At 40.4% G+C, this 20,617-nt stretch overlaps 2 protein-coding genes across 3 annotated transcripts in view; one reads left to right on the top strand and one right to left on the bottom strand.

Moving 5' to 3' along the window:
• The window catches only part of LOC126194795 (uncharacterized), a 71,061-nt gene that overhangs the window by 8,380 nt on the left and 42,064 nt on the right, over positions 1-20,617 (bottom strand). The gene's annotated exons all lie outside the window — the stretch shown is intronic.
• The window catches only part of LOC126194794 (transmembrane protein 87A), a 76,068-nt gene that overhangs the window by 18,874 nt on the left and 36,577 nt on the right, over positions 1-20,617 (top strand). The window contains exons 5-8 of the mRNA XM_049933100.1: positions 3,754-3,975; positions 4,251-4,412; positions 4,526-4,660; positions 11,604-11,752. Of these exons, the coding sequence (XP_049789057.1) occupies positions 3,754-3,975; positions 4,251-4,412; positions 4,526-4,660; positions 11,604-11,752 (668 nt within the window). The remainder of the gene's footprint in view (positions 1-3,753; positions 3,976-4,250; positions 4,413-4,525; positions 4,661-11,603; positions 11,753-20,617) is intronic.

The following is a 20,617-nucleotide window of genomic DNA, read 5'->3' as shown; positions in this document are numbered from 1 at the left end:
TTGCAACACAGGGCAGCCCAAGAACCTAGATAGCTGACATTTTGTAAATCTTTAGCCTTGCTCTGCTGTACACTGACCTCTTGTCCCAGGGCAGATATATAAAATTTATTTAAACCAGTGTGATAAACATGTCTACTTTGTTTAGGCACTGCTATCAGACCACTTTTTGAACTGTTCTAATGAACCAAGTTCAATTGGTATGGCTAATTTTAAAAGTAGCATACGCAAAATGAAACTAGTTTCTACCACCTTACGTACGTGTAATTTAATTCTAAATAGTAATCCTTTATCTATTCTTTCTAGAACATCACTAAGGCATGTGTTCAGTAAATAACCGACATGGTTATTTAAAGAGATGTCTTTACTCTCTCTTTACTCCAAAAGCTCCACTTGGCACTTAACATAAGTAATGACTCCCTGCAGGTACTCATTCCCAATAAATTGCATCAACCTTAGGTTGTTGTTATCTAGTGAATCCTACTGCCTTCTTTTATGCACTAGATCACTTTGTTCAATTACCGAGTGCTGTATTCAGTAAGTATTCATCCACGGTGTGGCTACTGATATTAAAACACATGATCCACTGATTTTATTACCAAATAAAAATAAGTTTACTCTGGAGAGATTCCCAATAAATTGCATCAACCTTAGGTTGTTGTTATCTAGTGAATCCTACTGCCTTCTTGTATGCACTAGATCACTTTGTTCAATTACTGAGTGCTGTATTCAGTAAGTATTCATCCACGGTGTGGCTACTGATATTACAACACATGATCCACTGATTTTATTACCAAATAAAAATAAGTTTACTCTGGAGAGATTCCTTCTTGTCCAGTTATGTCTCATCTAACAGCAAAATTAAACACAAAAAAGGATAATCTCCTTGACATCACTCCAATCATATTTTAAATTGTACCACCATAGTATTACATTGCTTTCAAGACACAGATAAAAAGGATATTGATGACAGGATGAAGAAAAATAACTGACAATTATACTCTCACGTGTCGTGATACACAATATCCTCATCAGCCAAATGAATTGTTTCTCATATGAATTTGGCATATTTTTAATCCAAGTACAATATTATTTCCTATCTGTGTTGATTGAATGTAAAGTTATTTAGCAACTCAATCTAACAAAAATTCTGTTCCTTTATTTATGATTTTTCTTTCTTTTTCTTTCAGTTACGAGCCATTCTTTTCAGTTTCTTGTACTTATCAAACATGATGACTTCAATATAAGCAAAATAGTCATAGCTATCTTGCTTAAAGCTCTCAATATCAAACTAGTGACGCACTTGTACCACTCTTAATAACCCTTCAAAATCTTGGGATTTTTGAAATTTTTTTTAATCAGGTTTTTTTTATCAAAGTTCATTTGAGTCTCTGAGTACTAGCTTATCTGCATAATATTTAACTGTAAACTGATCACGAATAAAGCTTTACTTTTCCTCCAGTTAAAATTATTTTTATTGTATTTATTTTTTCTTTCTTTCTTGTTTTTAAGTAAGATTTTTCTTTCTATCTGCTTTTATTATTCTTTCATTACTTTAGTTAACTGGGGGTTCAATCAGAAGTCAAATCTTACGTTGATTTTAAATACCATAAACAATTTTTACTCTTGGAATGCGAACTATTACATACTTCAAAGATGTGTTCCTCACTAAGTACTGTTAGCAAACTTGCTACAATGGCCCTTTTTTTATCTAAAAATATTTCAGCAAAACTTGACCAGTTCAAGCTTTGGCCCCTATTTAACTTAGCTCCACTAAGATTGCAAAAAAGTTTGGCATCTCGACACAAATGTATTTCAAGGAAAATGATACGTATCTTTTTCAATTAATGGTTCCATCATTGGCTCACTATTTTGTCTCTTTCTTGTGGAGTCTGGGATCATGTTCACTGTTGAGTAAGTATCCAATCCTCTAACCACTATCAGTTTTCATGATTACTAAGAATTTATTCTGCTACTCAACAAATAAATCCATAGAGTAGATTATGTGGTTATGGTTACTTAAAAAGGCCCACTCAATTCATCAGGGGGTTCTGTGCAGCTCTACTATTTCCTCCCTACAAAACAGTATCGGAATTCTGCCAGTCACCAAAATCTTCCAACATATTAGATCTTCACGATGATTACAAAAACAAAATATTCATGGTCACTGAGTGTTCAGGATTGACAGTATTGCAATGACAATATATCTTCATCAGAGTGGTTTTACGCCAGGTCTACCCACTGGGAGGCCTTTGCCACACGACATTTCATTTCATTTAGCTATTTGGGGAGAAACACAACTCGAGGTACAGGAATGATTAGATGAATGGGACTTCCAGTTTAAAAGAGCACCAGCTGACAGTAAGCAAGAGCAAAACTGTAGCAATGATTATGAACAGGACATCTGCCCAGGGCAACCTGATGCTAGTTGGAGAGAAAACTGAATGTGTGGAAGCTTTCAGTTACCTGGGAAGTACTAAATCAAGGAATAAAACTGCCAAACTAGAAGTACAGCACAGAGTAAGAAAGAGATCTAAGTTTTTTCATCAAATGCAATATCTTGTGTAGGACAAGGGAGTTCCTGTGAGACTATGTTTAAAACATGTCTCCAGCCTATTATGACGGACAGCTTGGAGTGCTGTGTAGTTAATGAGGCAGATGTCAGCAAGTTACAGGCATGTGAAAAGAAGTTTCAGCAATCAGTGTTGTAGAAGACAAGAAGAGATAAAAATTAGGAATGAAGATATCAGAGGAGAGATATAGGTGGATCTGTTAGTGTCTGAGAGACAGAGTACTGCATGGTTCAAGTGGTTTAGATATGTGAAGAGGATGAAGGATAGCCGCCTATAAAAGCAATACTTGTATAGAAATTTGCAGGAGAAAGAAACCAAAATGATGACGCAGCAGATAATGGCTATATCTGAAGACCAGAGGAGAAAACTGTGAAACAATATCAAGATAAGAAATCTATCAAGACAGAGCAAAATAGAGGCAAATTAATCATAAACAGCTACCAGGTATGCTGGAATGATACGAAGATGAAGATGGTGATGAAGATGGAAATGATGTAAATTGTTGAGAGCAGAAAATCCAGGGTCATCTCTGAATATCCAAAATAAGGCCAATTTGTTAAATGGGCATTTTATTGATTCAGCCACCATTAACATGTGAAACAGACGCAGCCAGGATACCACCACTAACATGTGGAACTGTTTTGCCCCCTTTTTCATTTAGTCTTGGAAAACAGACTACCCCTCATGCCAGCTCTGCTATTCCAGAGTCCACCTTTTCTGCCTTCACTACCATTGAGGTCTTCACCGTTACCCTGGAAAGTGACCGATATGTGGTACAATCAGCTGGGCCAGCTGAGCCTAGTTGTATGTGTGTTTTAAGATTTGTTACTCATCTGTGACTTCTTTTATCCTGGCATGGAGCCTTTAGGACCCCTGTTGCCAAAGTTTAATTATTATTAACTTTTTTTTTCTGCGCATAATGCGATAAGGAACTTGTAAAGTGGTCAGTATTCTGGTGTTTAAGAGAATATAACAGAAGTGATTTTTACCTTGTTCCTGTACAAACTGGGAGTATGCAACCCTTTCAGCTGTGTGTGTGTGTTTTAGTTCTTGGCCAGTGTTGCAGGACTTAATTTCATTGCTTGGTGGAGCAGTAATTACATTGCAATTTTTCCTTTAGTCACCACTGCTACTACCGTACACAGCCGTCTTACTGGAAAACCAACTCTCTTTTATTTTGCAGTCCTTCATGTCTGAAGGAGCGGTATCGAAAGCTTTGCAGCAAGGCAATACAAAGGAGAAAACTCAAGGAGATGGTAACGGCTCTGCAAGTAAAACCAGGAAAAAGAGGAGTCCTGACAGTGAAGGTGGAACTATAGCAGAAAACCAAGATAATGTAGATAAGAAGCCCCCACAAAAGACAGAGCCCAAAGCAACATCACTGAAGCTTGACAACCAGGACAGTGTAAGACCATCTACTCTATCTTTAATTGATATGTATAAAAGTACAGTGATCACTTTGTGAATAGTCTTGTGTTCAAACTCAAAGCCCTGCTCATTCTTCATGTTAATACTATTTGCTGGAAAGGATACAGATTTGCTCATCAAATCCTAAAACCTAATCGATCAGTCTGTTATGGGCATTGTTGATACTTAATTTTATGATTTACTGTTATTGTGAACTTTTTTAAAGCTGCAATTATAAATTTATAATGCTTTTGCATTGGTTAATCTCTGCAGGTTGAACATGACCACAAAATTATAATAGCAATTCCAAGGGATGGTATGTATCTCCTCAATGTCGTTGTAGAAAAACCAGAGAAACCTTGCAATGTTTCTATTCAGATAGATATGAAAGGTCCACATGGTTATCTTTCTGCTGCTGATTGGCCACTTCTTGCAGTAAGTCATTGTTTCACTAATGAATGTTTATTCTTATTGACATACTTTTTATGTTATGTAATGTGATATTGATGCCTTATTGTGATAATTTATTTATATTTTTCTGTTCACAGTTTTATGGAGCCATGTGTGTGGTGTATGTTCTTTACGGAATTGCTTGGCTTATTGTTTCTTTCTGTCAGTGGCGAGATCTTCTAAGAATTCAGTTTTGGATTGGCGGAGTAATACTTCTGGGTATGCTTGAAAAGGTAAAATATTGTGAAGATTTAGAGTTGTTCTGTGGACCACATTAGTAAATTTGCAGATAACAGCATTGTACAGTATTAAGATCATGTATGCAAGGATATGGCTGCAACAGAAATGCTGAAGGAAGTCTAGAATGAATCTTTCACCCTGCAGCAGAGTCTGTGCTGTTGTAAAAATCTTCTGGCAGATTAAAACTATGTGATGGACAAATCTTCAACCTAGACTCTTGCCTTTCACTGAAACATTTCCTCAGTATTACATTTGACTTGTAATCGAGGTCTGATTCGGAGTAGTGGTTCATTGTGGTCCAGAATCCATGGCATCTGAGGAGGGGTGCAGTTCAGAACCATTATCACTCGGCAATGACCCAGAACTCAGGATCAAACTGCGACCATAAAGCTTTGTGATGTTGTTCATTCCTCTCTACATATTCAGCCTTCAATGTGACACATTTTACTCAACACTGGATAATGCAGTTAATTAGAAGAAGATCAAAAAATTTACGTAGTTGTTTGAAGTGTCTCGTTGCCTGACCTGGCAAGTTTATAATGTTGGTTGACATTGTCAATATCAGAGATGAGCCATCAGTCATTATTTTTTTGTGTTAAGGATAAAAAATCCATGAAGTCAAGATCGCAAACAAATTTTATTGTGATTACTAGTTTCAGCTACACGTAAGCCATCTTCAGATCATAAAAAAAGTATTTTATGACAATGTGTTAAGCTGTTATGGCAATTACACTGGTCAAGACTTTTTTTTTCTTTTTATGGTCAGAAGGTGGTGTGTTTTGTTGTTGAAACTAGTATTCACAATAAAATTTGTTTACAGTCTTGACTTTGAGGATTTTTAATCCGTAACAAAAAAAAAAAAAAAAAAAAAAAATTAGAACAGGGGGCTGACTCGTCTATGATTTTGACAGTGTCAACAAACATGAACGAGTAAGTAGTCACCGGGTTCCATATCAGGATAATACAGGACAAGACAAAATTTGAACGTCCAAAGAAGCAGTATGTGCGGTTGTCTACTGTGCAGAATGAGCCGCGGTGTTGCCATTGAGTCGAGACACCCACTTGGACAGTTTCCTGTGATGGTTCATGTTGATAGCCTCCCATAACCTCATGGAGAGATTTCAGTAGTATGCTCCTGTGATGATTTGTCTTTATGAGTATTGTATTTCAGTACATTGCCATGGCAGTCCCAAAAAACACTCATCTTCACAATGCCTGATGGCAGTTGGGTGTTCACCTTTTTCGACTTTAAGGAATCCACGTTTCCACCGCATGCTTTACTACTACATCGATGTCTAGAAAAGAACAGAACACCTGGAACGACTAGAGATAGGATGTTCATATTCACAGAACATGTATATTAGTATGTCCTGCAGAAATGATTAGCATTTGAACCATGTTGGCCTGTGGGTTCAAGATAAACATCGATATTGCAGCGCAACACCACCTACTGGTAAGATGTGACTGGCTCTCGTTGTCACTATAAATCTAAGGTAATGGATCATTGCACTTGAGCAGATGCGCAGAATGCCTCACAGAGATGTGAGCTAACTGTACCATCAAATCAGTGATTTTTAGAGGGCGCATTATTGGCATGAGAGAATATGGTGCATCCATTCGGGAAATTGCTGCTCATAGGGAAGGAACTGTTTCGGCAGTGCAACGTGTGTGGAGAATATTTCATCCTCCCCCCCTTGAGAAGATTGAAACCTCATCTGAGTGGTATTGCAGGACAGATCTGTGTCCTCCTCTGCTCTGTCACAAAATGGAACAGTGTAATATACACTATTAGGAGTGACAGTCCATTGCCATTTGTTAGGGTGTGGGCTATAAGTGTGTCGTCCACTTTTCTACCTACATTGATGAATGTGCTGAAACATGCTAGATGGCAATGGCGTATGGTATTTACATCACTGAGGACAATAATGGCATCAGATAGTGTTTTCTGACAAGTCCAGGTTCTGTTTGTTTGAAAATGATGACCTGATTTTGGTTTGCTGCAGATGGGAGAAACGGCATCACAGTGACTGCATACGCACAAGACATACATCACCAGCTTAAGGCCTTATGTTGTGGGGTGCTATCGGGTTCAACCACAAATCACAGTTGTTGCATGTCGAGGGCACTGTGACCAATGTCATCCTGCGACCTGTAGCTGTACCCTTTCTGCACAACACCCCATACCCCATTTGTGAGCAAGACAATGCATGACTGCATGTTGCAATTTCCCGCAAGTTGTATTTTTCAGAATTCAGGTACCAATATTTCCTGAAGTTTATAAAGCATTTCTCTAATTTTTTCTGTAACTTTCAATAGTCCATATTTATGCAGTAGACCTAACCTTTTTGCAGAATCAACTAAATTATAGAAAAAATAACATTTTTATTAGGAAAAAATTATAAAAATTAAAATGTAAGATGTCATATTTTTTATCCTAGTAATATACATAATAGGTGGCATTAAATAAGTCTAGTACCTCAGCCATCATTTCATGCATATCTAGTAAAAATTTGGACACCTTCAAATATATAACATTGGATTAAATGGGGTCTCAATTTGAGGAAGCATTTGGGGAAAAAATTGTCAGTGTGTTTGTACTTTTTTTAATAACCCGAAGCAGGTTCAGAAATATTCAGAATACTTCCAATTTGTTTAGAAAGTGTGCTGCATTACCTGATGTCAACAAAAAAATCTGTAAAACCTATACATTAGAAACAGTGCCTGAAAGAAATGGGTGTTGATTTTTACATAATATTGAGCGAGAGAAATACCCTGTATCCTTAATGAACTGAAGTGCCAGTGGTTATTATTACTAATAGTGACTATTGACACTTTAGTCCACCACCATAAGTTGTTAATAGAATCATGAAAATTGGACAGATTTAGCAAGATTACTTACCTATAGAATCTCAAACGTGTGACCATTGGATGGCGTTAGCTATGGGCTGTATAGCGTGTGTGATAAACCTACCAATAATTTTTTTTTACTCTCGTTGTGAGTATTCAGGGAGGTACATGAAGTATTTTTGTATCCATAACAGTGATAATAGTCATAGTAATGCTTTTGTTCAAGGAAGTAGCCGTAGGTGCTCTCACTTCTTCTTTAAGGTTTTGATTTATGTTGCTTAGTGTGTTGTGGAATCCTGGTGGCCCAGGAAAATGCCAAGAGTTGATTAGATGCCATAGGAGGGGGAGTGTTCATTGCTGTTGACAAAAATATTGTCACTATTGACGTCGAAGTTGAATGTGACACTGAGGTTACCTGGTCGTAACACCAAAAAATAATTAATGTGTAGTAATGAAACATTGGGAATACATTTGTCTAGGTAACATATCTAAGTGATTAACATTGCAAGGTCACAGGTTAATGTAAGTGTGAGATAAGCCACTGCAGGTGCGAAATGCTGGTACATTAGTAACTAGTGTAACTGCCAGAATGTAAAGTGCAGCTATGCAAACGTGCATGTGTTGTGCTGTACAGGTGCCTGTTGCACTTGTTTGGTCAATACAGGGATGGTCAATGCTGTTTGTGGATGACGCCAGAGTTGTCGGACGATGTTGTCCCATATGTGCTTGATTAGAGACAAATCTGGTGATCAAGCAGGCCAAGACACAATAGTATTTAGGTGAGAGTTATCCTGTTGGAAAACTCCCCTGAAATGCTGTTCCAACTGGTAACACAACAGATTGAATCAGCAGATTGATGTACAATTTTGCAGTCAGGGTGCGTGTGACAACTACGAGAGAACTCTTGCTGTAATACAAAGTTGCACCCCAGACTGTATCTGCAGGTGCAGATCCAGTGTGTCTAGCCCTCAGATGGCTGCCTCCTGACCAAAACACATTAGACCTCCACCCTGCCCTCTAGTGAGTTCTCACTTGACACTACTGAAGCTGCAAATGGCGGGGGTTTGGAGTCGCTGGAATGCACACTGCACAGGGTGTCTGGCTCAGAGCTGTCCTTAAAGTAACTGACTTGTAACAGTTTATTGTGTCACAGTGGTGCCAACTGCTGCACAAATTGCTGCTGCAGATGCAGTATGATGCACGAGAGCCATGCACTGAACACAAGGGTCTTCACTTTCAGTAGTGTTACATGATCATCCAGAGCGTGGTCTTCTCAAGACTGTACAATCTCTAGACCACCACTGCCAGCAATCATGTACTGTGGCTATGTTCCTGTCACGTCTTTCTGTAATATCGCAGAAGGAACATCCAGCTTCTTATAGCCCTATTACATGACCTTGTTCAAACTCACTTGGTGAAGTATTGATTATGCCGTCTCTGTCACCTTAAAGGCATTCTTGACTAACATCAACTCACCATGTCCAACCTAAAAGGTAACTAATGCTCCCAACCATTAGAGCATGCATTTAAAGCAAACCTGATTTGCATCCTCATAATGGCACAACTAGTGCCACTCTTATATGCCTGGTGTGAGATTCAAATAGACATCATCTTTCAGATGTAGACCGAGCGAGATGGCGCAGATTTTCTGTGATTTTTGTAAATTGCTTCTTGAAAATGCCAGGACAGCTACTTAGAAAGGGCACAGCTGATTTCCTTTCCTAATCCGAACTTGTGCTCCATCTTTTATGACCTAAAGACCTCGCTGTTAGCAGGACATTAAACACTAATCTCCTCTTCCTTAAGATGCAGAAGGATGTCTACCAACTTTCATTTATGTTGCTCAACTCCTCCTTAGTGTTGGATCCTCCCCCACCTTCTCCCACCCCCCACCCCCACTCCCGTCGTCATAGTTGGAGGCAACTTCAACCTACTGAATATAGACAAGGGTGTCTATGGATTCATTGCAGTGATACAGACGGTCTTGTGAAGTTCTTTTGAGCACATTTTCTGAAAACACTCTTTAGCAGATAGTTTGGCACACCATAGGCAATGCAAATATCTGAGACCTTGTAGCTACAAACAGACTGGACCTTATCCACAATGCCAGTATAGAGGCGGGGATTAGTGATCATGATGTCACTATAGCAACTACTGTTACGAAAGTTAATAAATCAGTCAAGAAGGCTAGGAGAGTGTTTCTGCTAGAAAAAGCAGATAAGCAGTTGTTAGCATCTCACTTAGACAAGGAATTGACATCACTTATTTCAAGTAAGATGGTCACAGAGGAATTATAGGCAAAGTTTTAACAGGTTGTAAATCATTGTGCGGAGAACTATGTGCCTAGTAAAAGAATTAAGGATAAAGAAAACTCACCGTGGTTTAACAATGAAATTGGGAAAACGCTGAGGAAGCAAAGGCTGTTGCAATCTTGGTTTAAAAGAAAACATGACAATGATGACAGGCTGAGGTTAGTAGAGATGCGAGTGTCTATGAAATGCTGTATGCCTCAAACATACAACTACTACCATTGTCATACCTCAGTAAAAGATCTGGCCAAAAACCCAAGCAAATCCTGGCCCTATGTAAAATCACTAAGTGGGTCTAAGGTTTCCATCCAGTCACTTGTTGACCAGTCTGGTGTTGCGGTTGAAGATAGTAAAATGAAAGCCGAAAAGCATTTTTTATGGTGTCCCAATGCAGGCTGGTAACGAAGTTATGAACGTATGGAATAGGTTCCCAAATATGTGAATGGCTCGAAAATTACCTAAGTAATAGAACCCAGTATGTTGTCCTCAACGGCAAATGTTTGTCAGAGACAAGGGTATCATCAGATATCCCTCAGGGATGTGTAATAGGACCACTGTTATTTTCTATATACGTAAATGATCTGGCGTACAAGGTGGCAGCAATCTGCGGTTGTTTTCTGATATGCTGTGGTATATGGGAAGGTAGCAAAGTAGAGTGACTGTAGAAGGATACAAGACAAGTTAGAAAAAATTACTAGTTGGTATGATAAATGGAGCAGCTAGCACTAAATGTAGAAAAATGCAAGTTAATGCAGTTGAGTAGGAAAACGTACCCCGATGTTTAAATACAGCTTAGTAGTGCACTATTGATAAAGTCACATTGTTTAAATATCTGGGTGGAACGTTGCAAAGTGATACCAAATGGAACAAGCATGTGAGGATTGTGGTAGGGAAGGTGAATGGTTAACATTGGTTTATTGGGAGAATTTTGGGAAACTTCGTTCATCTGCAAAGGAAACTGCATATAGGACACTAGTCCAACCTATTCTTGAGTACTGCTTGAGTGTTTGGTATAAGTACCACGTCAGATCAAAAGAAGACTTCAAAGCAATTCAGAGGCGAGCGCTGTAGATTTGTTATCAGTAGGTTCAAACAACGCGCAGGTATTATGGAGATGCTTCGGGAAATCAAATGGGACTCCATGGGGGACAACATTCTTTTCGAGGAATACTGTTAAGAAAATTTAGATAACTGCCATATGAAGCTGACTGCAGAACAATTCTGCTGCCACCAACATACATTTTGCGTAAGGATCATGAAGGTAAGGTATGTGAGATTAGGTACAGAGGCATATAGGAAGTAGTTTTTCCCTCACTCTGTTTGCAAGTGGAACAGGAAAGGAAATGACTAGTAGTGGTGTAAAGTACCCCTCTGTCATGCACCGTACTGTGGCTTGTGGAGTAGGTATGTAGATGTAGATTCCTCAGTAATCAAAAAAGGCAGATGACTTCATGCTTTTTATCTGATTGCATGTGTTGTGGTTTTTTTCTTTATTAGTAAATTTTAGTTGGCATCATGCTGTACTCACCCTTGGACTCATTGCCACCTTTCTACAGATAATTTTGTTTGAATTTCCACAGTTATTTTATACATAATGCATGAAATTAAGCTATAAATGTTTCTAACAAATCTCAAGCTTTTTTTTTTTTTTTTTTTTTTTTTTTTTTTTTATATATATATAGGAGTCGTGATAAGTTTGAATGTTTCTTTAGAATAGTTCTTTGTTTTTGTACACTGTTGTGAATTATTGACTGATTGACCTGTCTTTTTATTTCTGCAGGCCACATTCTATGCAGAATATCAAAGCATAAATTCAACAGGACAGTCTGTAAAGGGTGCTGTTTTGATGGCTGAGCTGGTTTCTTGTGCTAAACGAATGTTGGCACGCATGTTGGTCATCATTGTCAGTTTAGGTTTTGGCATTGTCAAGTAAGTCTTGGATGATTCTATGTTGTTATTATGACACTAATGCATAACAACTCATCTTGATATTGTTGAGATACACTGTTACAAAGAGAAAAAAAAATATTCCCAGATTTCAAGTTTTTGGAATGATTATTTCCTCCTTAAAGAAGGAACAAACAATTCCAAAAGCTAGGAATGCTTTTTATTTCTTCAGGTAAGTACGTTCAGTGGTAGTACAGAAAATTCACCATGTGAAAGTAAGTACATGCCAGTTGTCTTCTTGCAGTTTTATAGTTTTCGCAGGTGGCTTCTCCTTTTGATACAGGTAACTACTTGCGCAGTTACTGCTTAAGAATTTACATGTCTATTGATTGAAAACACCTTAGAAAATAGTTAATATAAGAAGAGGAAAGTCAGCTATAAACTCTTTCCTCAAGTGAAGCACAAGAGTATGAAGTGGATAACCATTATAAAATTTAATATAACAAATGATATTGTGAAAAATCAAGTTCGTCACAAATGACAAAAGCCACAAATGATATTTAAATTGAGTCAAAATCACCAAGTATTTCCTTCACAAAGTGCTATGTTCTGTATTACTGAATGGTCATAGTAAACAGTCAGTTGCGAGGACCAGGATTGTCAAGAATATATGCAGAAACCTTTTGGTGACTGAGCCATTAGGTCAATTCATTATCGCCCAAAATGCTGTTGTGATTGCATCTGTGGCTCCCTCTTTGCTGTATACATGTCTATGATGTCCACTTTTAGCAGACTAAATTGGATTGGGGGGCAAATGACAAGCAGAATGTGGGGTATGCAGATAAATATAACTGATGACTTGAGTGTGTATGTGATGGAAATCAGCCAGGAAACCTATTTCAATATTATCTTAGCAGACCATATAATAGAAATGTAAAACAATGGCACAGTTAGGGACACACAAGAATTAGAAGTATCTGGTAGTATAACCAAAGGATCATTTTTCTATAGCTTGTATAGGTTTTGTTAAAAAATATTTTACTTTCCATAACTTCAATACTTGTTCTCAGTTTATTCCGGAGTGATATTCTGCTGTCTCTTCTGTGCCTATCACAAAAGGCAGGATTATCTTGAATTTCAGGAAAGGGAAGCTCATATTTTCTACAATCTATTGTGAGTTACACACACAACTGCTTAAATGTTTCAGTGTTCAGTGCAGTTCTAGTTACATGACACTCCTGTTAGTAAACTAATATTGATTAATAAAAAAATGTAAATCTGAATGGTCAGGTCATTTTGGATTGCGTGAGAGGTACTACTTTTGTGTGGATAAGTCCATACTTAATTGTTGGGTTCAAATTACTGATATCAATATAATAGAGGGAAACATTCCACGTGGGAAAAATATATCTAAAAACAAAGATGATGTGACTTACCGAACGAAAGCGCTGGCAGGTCGATAGATACACAAACAAACACAAACACACACACAAAATTCAAGCTTTCGCAACAAACTGTTGCCTCATCAGGAAAGAGGGAAGGAGAGGGAAAGACGAAAGGATGTGGGTTTTAAGGGAGAGGGTAAGGAGTCATTCCAATCCCGGGAGCGGAAAGACTTACCTTAGGGGGAAAAAAGGACGGGTATACACTCGCACACACACACATATCCATCCACACATATACAGACACAAGCAGACATATTTAAAGTTTGGGCAGAGATGTCAGTCGAGGCGGAAGTGAAGAGGCAAAGATGATGTTGAATGACAGGTGAGGTATGAGTGGCGGCAACTTGAAATTAGCGGAGATTGAGGCCTGGTGGGTAACGGGAAGAGAGGATATATTGAAGAGCAAGTTCCCATCTCCGGAGTTCGGATAGGTTGGTGTTGGTGGGAAGTATCCAGATAACCCGGACGGTGTAACACTGTGCCAAGATGTGCTGGCCGTGCACCAAGGCATGTTTAGCCACAGGGTGATCCTCATTACCAACAAACACTGTCTGCCTGTGTCCATTCATGCGAATGGACAGTTTGTTGCTGGTCATTCCCACATAGAATGCATCACAGTGTAGGCAGGTCAGTTGGTAAATCACGTGGGTGCTTTCACATGTGGCTCTGCCTATGATCGTGTACACCGTCCGGGTTACAGGACTGGAGTAGGTGGTGGTGGGAGGGTGCATGGGACAGGTTTTACACCAGGGGCGGTTACAAGGATAGGAGCCAGATGGTAGGGAAGGTGGTTTGGGGATTTCATAGGGATGAACTAACAGGTTACGAAGGTTAGGTGGACGGCGGAAAGACACTCTTGGTGGAGTGGGGAGGATTTCATGAAGGATGGATCTCATTTCAGGGCAGGATTTGAGGAAGTCGTATCCCTGCTGGAGAGCCACATTCAGAGTCTGGTCCAGTCCCGGAAAGTATCCTGTCACAAGTGGGGCACTTTTGTGGTTCTTCTGTGGGGGATTCTGGGTTCGAGGGGATGAGGAAGTGGCTCTGGTTACTTGCTTCTGTACCAGGTCGGGAGGGTAGTTGCGAGATGCAAAAGCTGTTTTCAGGTTGTTGGTGTAATGGTTCAGGGATTCTGGACTGGAGCAGATTCGTTTGCCACGAAGACCTAGGCTGTAGGGAAGGGACCGTTTGATGTGGAATGGGTGGCAGCTGTCATAATGCAGGTACTGTTGCTTGTTGGTGGGTTTGATGTGGACGGACGTGTGAAGCTGGCCATTGGACAGGTGGAGGTCAACGTCAAGGAAAGTGGCATGGGATTTGGGGTAGGACCAGGTGAATCTGATGGAACCAAAGGAGTTGAGGTTGGAGAGGAAATTCTGAAGTTCTTCTTCACTGTGAGTCCAGATCATGAAGATGTCATCAATAAATCTGTACCAAACTTTGGGTTGGCAGGCCTGGGTAACCAAGAAGGCTTCCTCTAAGCGACCCATGAATAGGTTGGCGTACGAGGGGGCCATCCTGGTACCCATGGCTGTTCCCTTTAATTGTTGGTATGTCTGGCCTTCAAAAGTGAAGAAGTTGTGGGTCAGGATGAAGCTGGCTAAGGTGATGAGGAAAGAGGTTTTAGGTAGGGTGGCAGGTGATCGGCGTGAAAGGAAGTGCTCCATCGCAGCGAGGCCCTGGACGTGCGGAATATTTGTGTATAAGGAAGTGGCATCAATGGTTACAAGGATGGTTTCCGGGGGTAACAGATTGGGTAAGGATTCCAGGCGTTCGAGAAAGTGGTTGGTGTCTTTGATGAAGGATGGGAGACTGCATGTAATGGGTTGAAGGTGTTGATCTACGTAGGCAGAGATCCGTTCTGTGGGGGCTTGGTAACCAGCTACAATGGGGCGGCCGGGATGATTGGGTTTGTGGATTTTAGGAAGAAGGTAGACGGTAGAAGGTAGGGGTGCGATGTGTTGGTGGGGTCAGGAGGTTGATGGAGTCAGGTGAAAGGTTTTGTAGGGGGCCTAAGGTTCTGAGGATTCCTTGAAGCTCTGCCTGGACATCGGGAATGGGGTTACCTTGGCAAACTTTGTATGTGGTGTTGTCTGAAAGCTGACGCAGACCCTCAGCAACATACTCCCGACGATCAAGTACCACGGTCGTGGAACCCTTGTCCGCCGGAAGAATGACGATGGATCGGTCAGCCTTCAGATCACGGATAGCCTGGGCTTCAGCAGTGGTGATGTTGGGAACCATTGATGCCACTTCCTTATACACAAATATTCCGCACGTTCAGGGCCTCGCTGCGATGGAGCACTTCCTTTCACGCCGATCACCTGCCACCCTACCTAAAAACCTCTTTCCTCATCACCTTAGCCAGCTTCATCCTGACCCACAACTTCTTCACTTTTGAAGGCCAGACATACCAACAATTAAAGGGAACAGCCATGGGTACCAGGATGGCCCCCTCGTACGCCAACCTATTCATGGGTCGCTTAGAGGAAGCCTTCTTGGTTACCCAGGCCTGCCAACCCAAAGTTTGGTACAGATTTATTGATGACATCTTCATGATCTGGACTCACAGTGAAGAAGAACTTCAGAATTTCCTCTCCAACCTCAACTCCTTTGGTTCCATCAGATTCACCTGGTCCTACTCCAAATCCCATGCCACTTTCCTTGACGTTGACCTCCACCTGTCCAATGGCCAGCTTCACACGTCCGTCCACATCAAACCCACCAACAAGCAACAGTACCTGCATTATGACAGCTGCCACCCATTCCACATCAAACGGTCCCTTCCCTACAGCCTAGGTCTTCGTGGCAAACGAATCTGCTCCAGTCCAGAATCCCTGAACCATTACACCAACAACCTGAAAACAGCTTTTGCATCTCGCAACTACCCTCCCGACCTGGTACAGAAGCAAGTAACCAGAGCCACTTCCTCATCCCCTCGAACCCAGAATCCCCCACAGAAGAACCACAAAAGTGCCCCACTTGTGACAGGATACTTTCCGGGACTGGACCAGACTCTGAATGTGGCTCTCCAGCAGGGATACGACTTCCTCAAATCCTGCCCTGAAATGAGATCCATCCTTCATGAAATCCTCCCCACTCCACCAAGAGTGTCTTTCCGCCGTCCACCTAACCTTCGTAACCTGTTAGTTCATCCCTATGAAATCCCCAAACCACCTTCCCTACCATCTGGCTCCTATCCTTGTAACCGCCCCCGGTGTAAAACCTGTCCCATGCACCCTCCCACCACCACCTACTCCAGTCCTGTAACCCGGACGGTGTACACGATCATAGGCAGAGCCACATGTGAAAGCACCCACGTGATTTACCAACTGACCTGCCTACACTGTGATGCATTCTATGTGGGAATGACCAGCAACAAACTGTCCATTCGCATGAATGGACACAGGCAGACAGTGTTTGTTGGTAATGAGGATCACCCTGTGGCTAAACATGCCTTGGTGCACGGCCAGCACATCTTGGCACAGTGTTACACCGTCCGGGTTATCTGGATACTTCCCACCAACACCAACCTATCCGAACTCCGGAGATGGGAACTTGCTCTTCAATATATCCTCTCTTCCCGTTACCCACCAGGCCTCAATCTCCGCTAATTTCAAGTTGCCGCCACTCATACCTCACCTGTCATTCAACATCATCTTTGCCTCTTCACTTCCGCCTCGACTGACATCTCTGCCCAAACTTTAAATATGTCTGCTTGTGTCTGTATATGTGTGGATGGATATGTGTGTGTGTGCGCGAGTGTATACCCGTCCTTTTTTCCCCCTAAGGTAAGTCTTTCCGCTCCCGGGATTGGAATGACTCCTTACCCTCTCCCTTAAAACCCACATCCTTTCGTCTTTCCCTCTCCTTCCCTCTTTCCTGATGAGGCAACAGTTTGTTGCGAAAGCTTGAATTTTGTGTGTGTGTTTGTGTTTGTTTGTGTATCTATCGACCTGCCAGCGCTTTCGTTCGGTATGTCACATCATCTTTGTTTTTAGATATATAAGTCCATACTTTGTATGACAGCACGCCATCAGCTCAGCTGTGTATTCTTGTGGCTTCATAATAGACTAGTTATTTCAAATAGTGAAAAAAATTGATTTGTACGTAGTAAATTTGTGTGGACTGCAACCAATTTGAACTTCATCTACAGTTTCCATGTAATAGTGTCTACTGTGGTCAAGTGTTTACCAACTTCGGCTACAAACGCATGCATCACAACTTCAATCTAATTGCAAATTATCGAATGATTTTACATGACATGTCCTGTGGAATGTCTGCTCCATAACTGAGCAGGCAGTGCACATGGCTGCCATGCAGAGAACCCAAGTGCGGTTCCCATTATTGACAGAGATTTTTTTCTGGTGGAAGGACTGAAAAGGGATACGGTCAGCATCATGCAGTCAATTCCGGAGCTACTTGAATGAAGTGTAGTGGCTCCAGTGTCTGTACAACTGAGAGCAGTTTGCTGACACCGTGCCCCTCCATACTGCATCCAAATGAAGCCAGATGGCAGAGCATGACACTGCAGCTAGTTGATGTCACATGATCCTCTAGGCGCGATCACAGTGCTACTTTTACATATCTTGTGGACGGGCCACTTTAGCATCTCCAGAGTCCAGGTAAAGTTGAACTCAATATGGCGAGGCACTCGGGTCCGTTGGATGACTGGCTGCCTGACAACTCATTTTCTTACAACTAGTTTTATGTGGTTATTTCATTTCAAGCACTCCAGATGCATATTCCTAAATATTTTATTGTTGTGTCCAGTGATTCACAACTAATTATGTAACTGAACAATAATGGATCTTTCAACCTGTTTGTACAGCCATAAAATTTTCACCATAAGGTATTTGACGGTCTTCTGGAAATTGTCTTAATGATTAATTATGTCATTTTGTTCTTCTGACTTTTTTTTTTCTTTTTTTTTTCGCTTGAGTGTCAGTATTCTTTTATAAAAATGAAATTGAAATTCAAAAAAGTTGCAACCCCACTAAAACACTCCATTTGAGTCATGTGACATCACTGGCTTGCTGACGACTCCTACTGTCATAACACTAATTCATAGTTATGTCTTCTTCTGGGATTTACATTTCGGAAAATGGGTTACAAATGATGTGTAGTACCATATTGTACAAATACATCTATTAAAACTCCTGAAAAGTTGTTTTTGAGTGTTCCAGAGAATGAGAAGATGCAAGAAATGTGGTTGAAATTGGACCGACAAATTGCCACGATGTTGACATACAAGTTCACCAACTTAATTAAAAATGTGTTCCCCTTTGAAGTTAATATTAACTTACCGTGGTTTCATCATCTTACATGAAGATGAAGTTATGTCTGCTTCAGATGGTAACGTTAGTGTACACTCACAAACATTACAGCCCTTACGTTTGTATCACGTGACTGTTGTACACACCTTATATCTCTCTGTATAAGCTCATCATCTTACTCCTTGTTTTACTGTGGGCATATCAAAGGTAATGGGTTTGTCCTCTGTTGTCCATTTCTCACACTAAGACTAATGTGAAGCTATATATAACATGTCCTACAGTCGAAACAACTGCTACAACCGGTTCTTGCTAATGCTATTTTTGTATTTCATGTAAAACTTTTAAAACATAACCCTTCCAGGATTTGAACATGTGACACTTCATCTGCAGTCCAATGCTGTATCTGCTGTGCCACGTAACAGCCAATGGATGTAGAATCACTGTATTCCACGTAGGAAATCAGCACTAAGCTTTGCCAAGAATAATTTTATTGTGCTTTGGGTCATAGCTCATGACTGACAGTCAACAATTTAATATGTGGACTCATTTGCAAAATTTCCACAATTCCTTAGTTTTGAGCAAGTTTAATGATGTTTCAGGGAGCAGGGAAAAGATTGTCCTTCGTGGCACATGTCACTGCTCTAAATGGGTGGAGCACAACCGCATAAACTTTCCCAAGGCTTCCCCTATCAGTATTCACAACATCCCTTTCTATTGTTACTTGAAAGTTGTAATTGCATTTTCCATCACTAAACAGCTAAACTATTTGCAGAAAAAGTACTAAACACCCCGTAACTTCGGCTAACGCTCCTATAACACACATATAGCTTCATCATACTCGTAGTCTGTGACGTCACCAGAGCATCAACCAATAACAGAGCATTTCAATCATGCGACCAGATATTGATATTTAATGATTTTTAAGCTTTAATTATTGAAAAATGACAGATATTTTGTGAGAAAATTGGCTGTAAATGCTATTTAAATGTTATAATCAATCAGAATAACAACAATCTGAATCATATTTTTAACATAGGAAAATAGTCTGTTAACCAAGGTCCACATTATTTCATCATTCACAGCCTTTCCTCCTCTTTGTTATTGTAAGAGTCTTCAGCCATGCACCACAACTATTTTAACATGGAAGGCTAATATTTTCTATAATTGAGCCAGGTTCATGATCATTAGGTATCCATGAAAATTAGTGTTAAATTCAGTTCTGATATTGCTTGCTACCTTCTGGGATGGGAAACAAAAAATTCAGCCAATATTCCTCTCAAGATATTTGCCTTGTTCTAAAAATACATATGTGGATGGTGTGAACAATGGAAAGTCCAGGATGGAATAACAACAGTAGGAAAAGGATAGAACATAAAAAACTCACAGAAGCACAACTCATGCCTCAACTTATGGCCACGTGTGTGCATATTGTGCTAGTGTGTGTGTTTGTTTGTGTGTGTGTGTGTGTGTGTGTGTGTGTGTTTAACTTCTGAATTTTCATTATGCCTGTCAGTGACCCAGTGGCTCCTCCATGTGGTAAGTAGCAATCTATCCTTTCCATTTTGTTGTTGTACCTGGATAATTTTTTTATTTGATTGGATAGATAAAAATTCTACTCACCAAGCGACAGCAGAACATACACATGAAACACTGTTGTGATAGGCAAGCTTTTGGAGCCAGTGGTTCCTTCTTCAGGCAGAAGGGTTGAAGGGGAAGGAAGAAGGGTGAAGGAAAAGGACTAGAGAGGTCTAGGAAAAGGGGTAGATTTTGGGAAAGTCACCCAGAACTGCGGGTCAGGGGAGGCTTAAACACGGGATGAAAAGGAAAGACTGATTGTTGGGGACTGCATGTGATGAGATTTAAAATCATGATAGCTTAAAGGTGGAAGACATGGTAATGTGCAAGACATAGATTACTACTAAAACATCATGCACAAGTTAGTAAGAGTGAGAAGTTAAGTGCGTTGTACGTAACAGAGGTAGGAGGGGGGGGGGGGTGAAAAATAGATGGGAAAGACAATGAAAGATGTAGAAAACTAAAACAGAGTGAAGCCAAAGAGTAGTTACAGCGAAGAAAAGCTGAGACGGAAGAAATTAACGTAAATTAAGGCCAGGTGGGCAGCGAGATATTTCACTGAGCTGCTGTATCTTTCCTACGCAATTTGTTTTCTCCTATTGTGCCTTCAT

Source organism: Schistocerca nitens, chromosome 7, assembly GCF_023898315.1.
Source record: "Schistocerca nitens isolate TAMUIC-IGC-003100 chromosome 7, iqSchNite1.1, whole genome shotgun sequence".
NCBI classification, from domain to species: domain Eukaryota; kingdom Metazoa; phylum Arthropoda; class Insecta; order Orthoptera; family Acrididae; genus Schistocerca; species Schistocerca nitens.
Note: the sequence above shows the minus strand (reverse complement) of the source record. Positions and strands in the feature narration are given on the sequence as shown.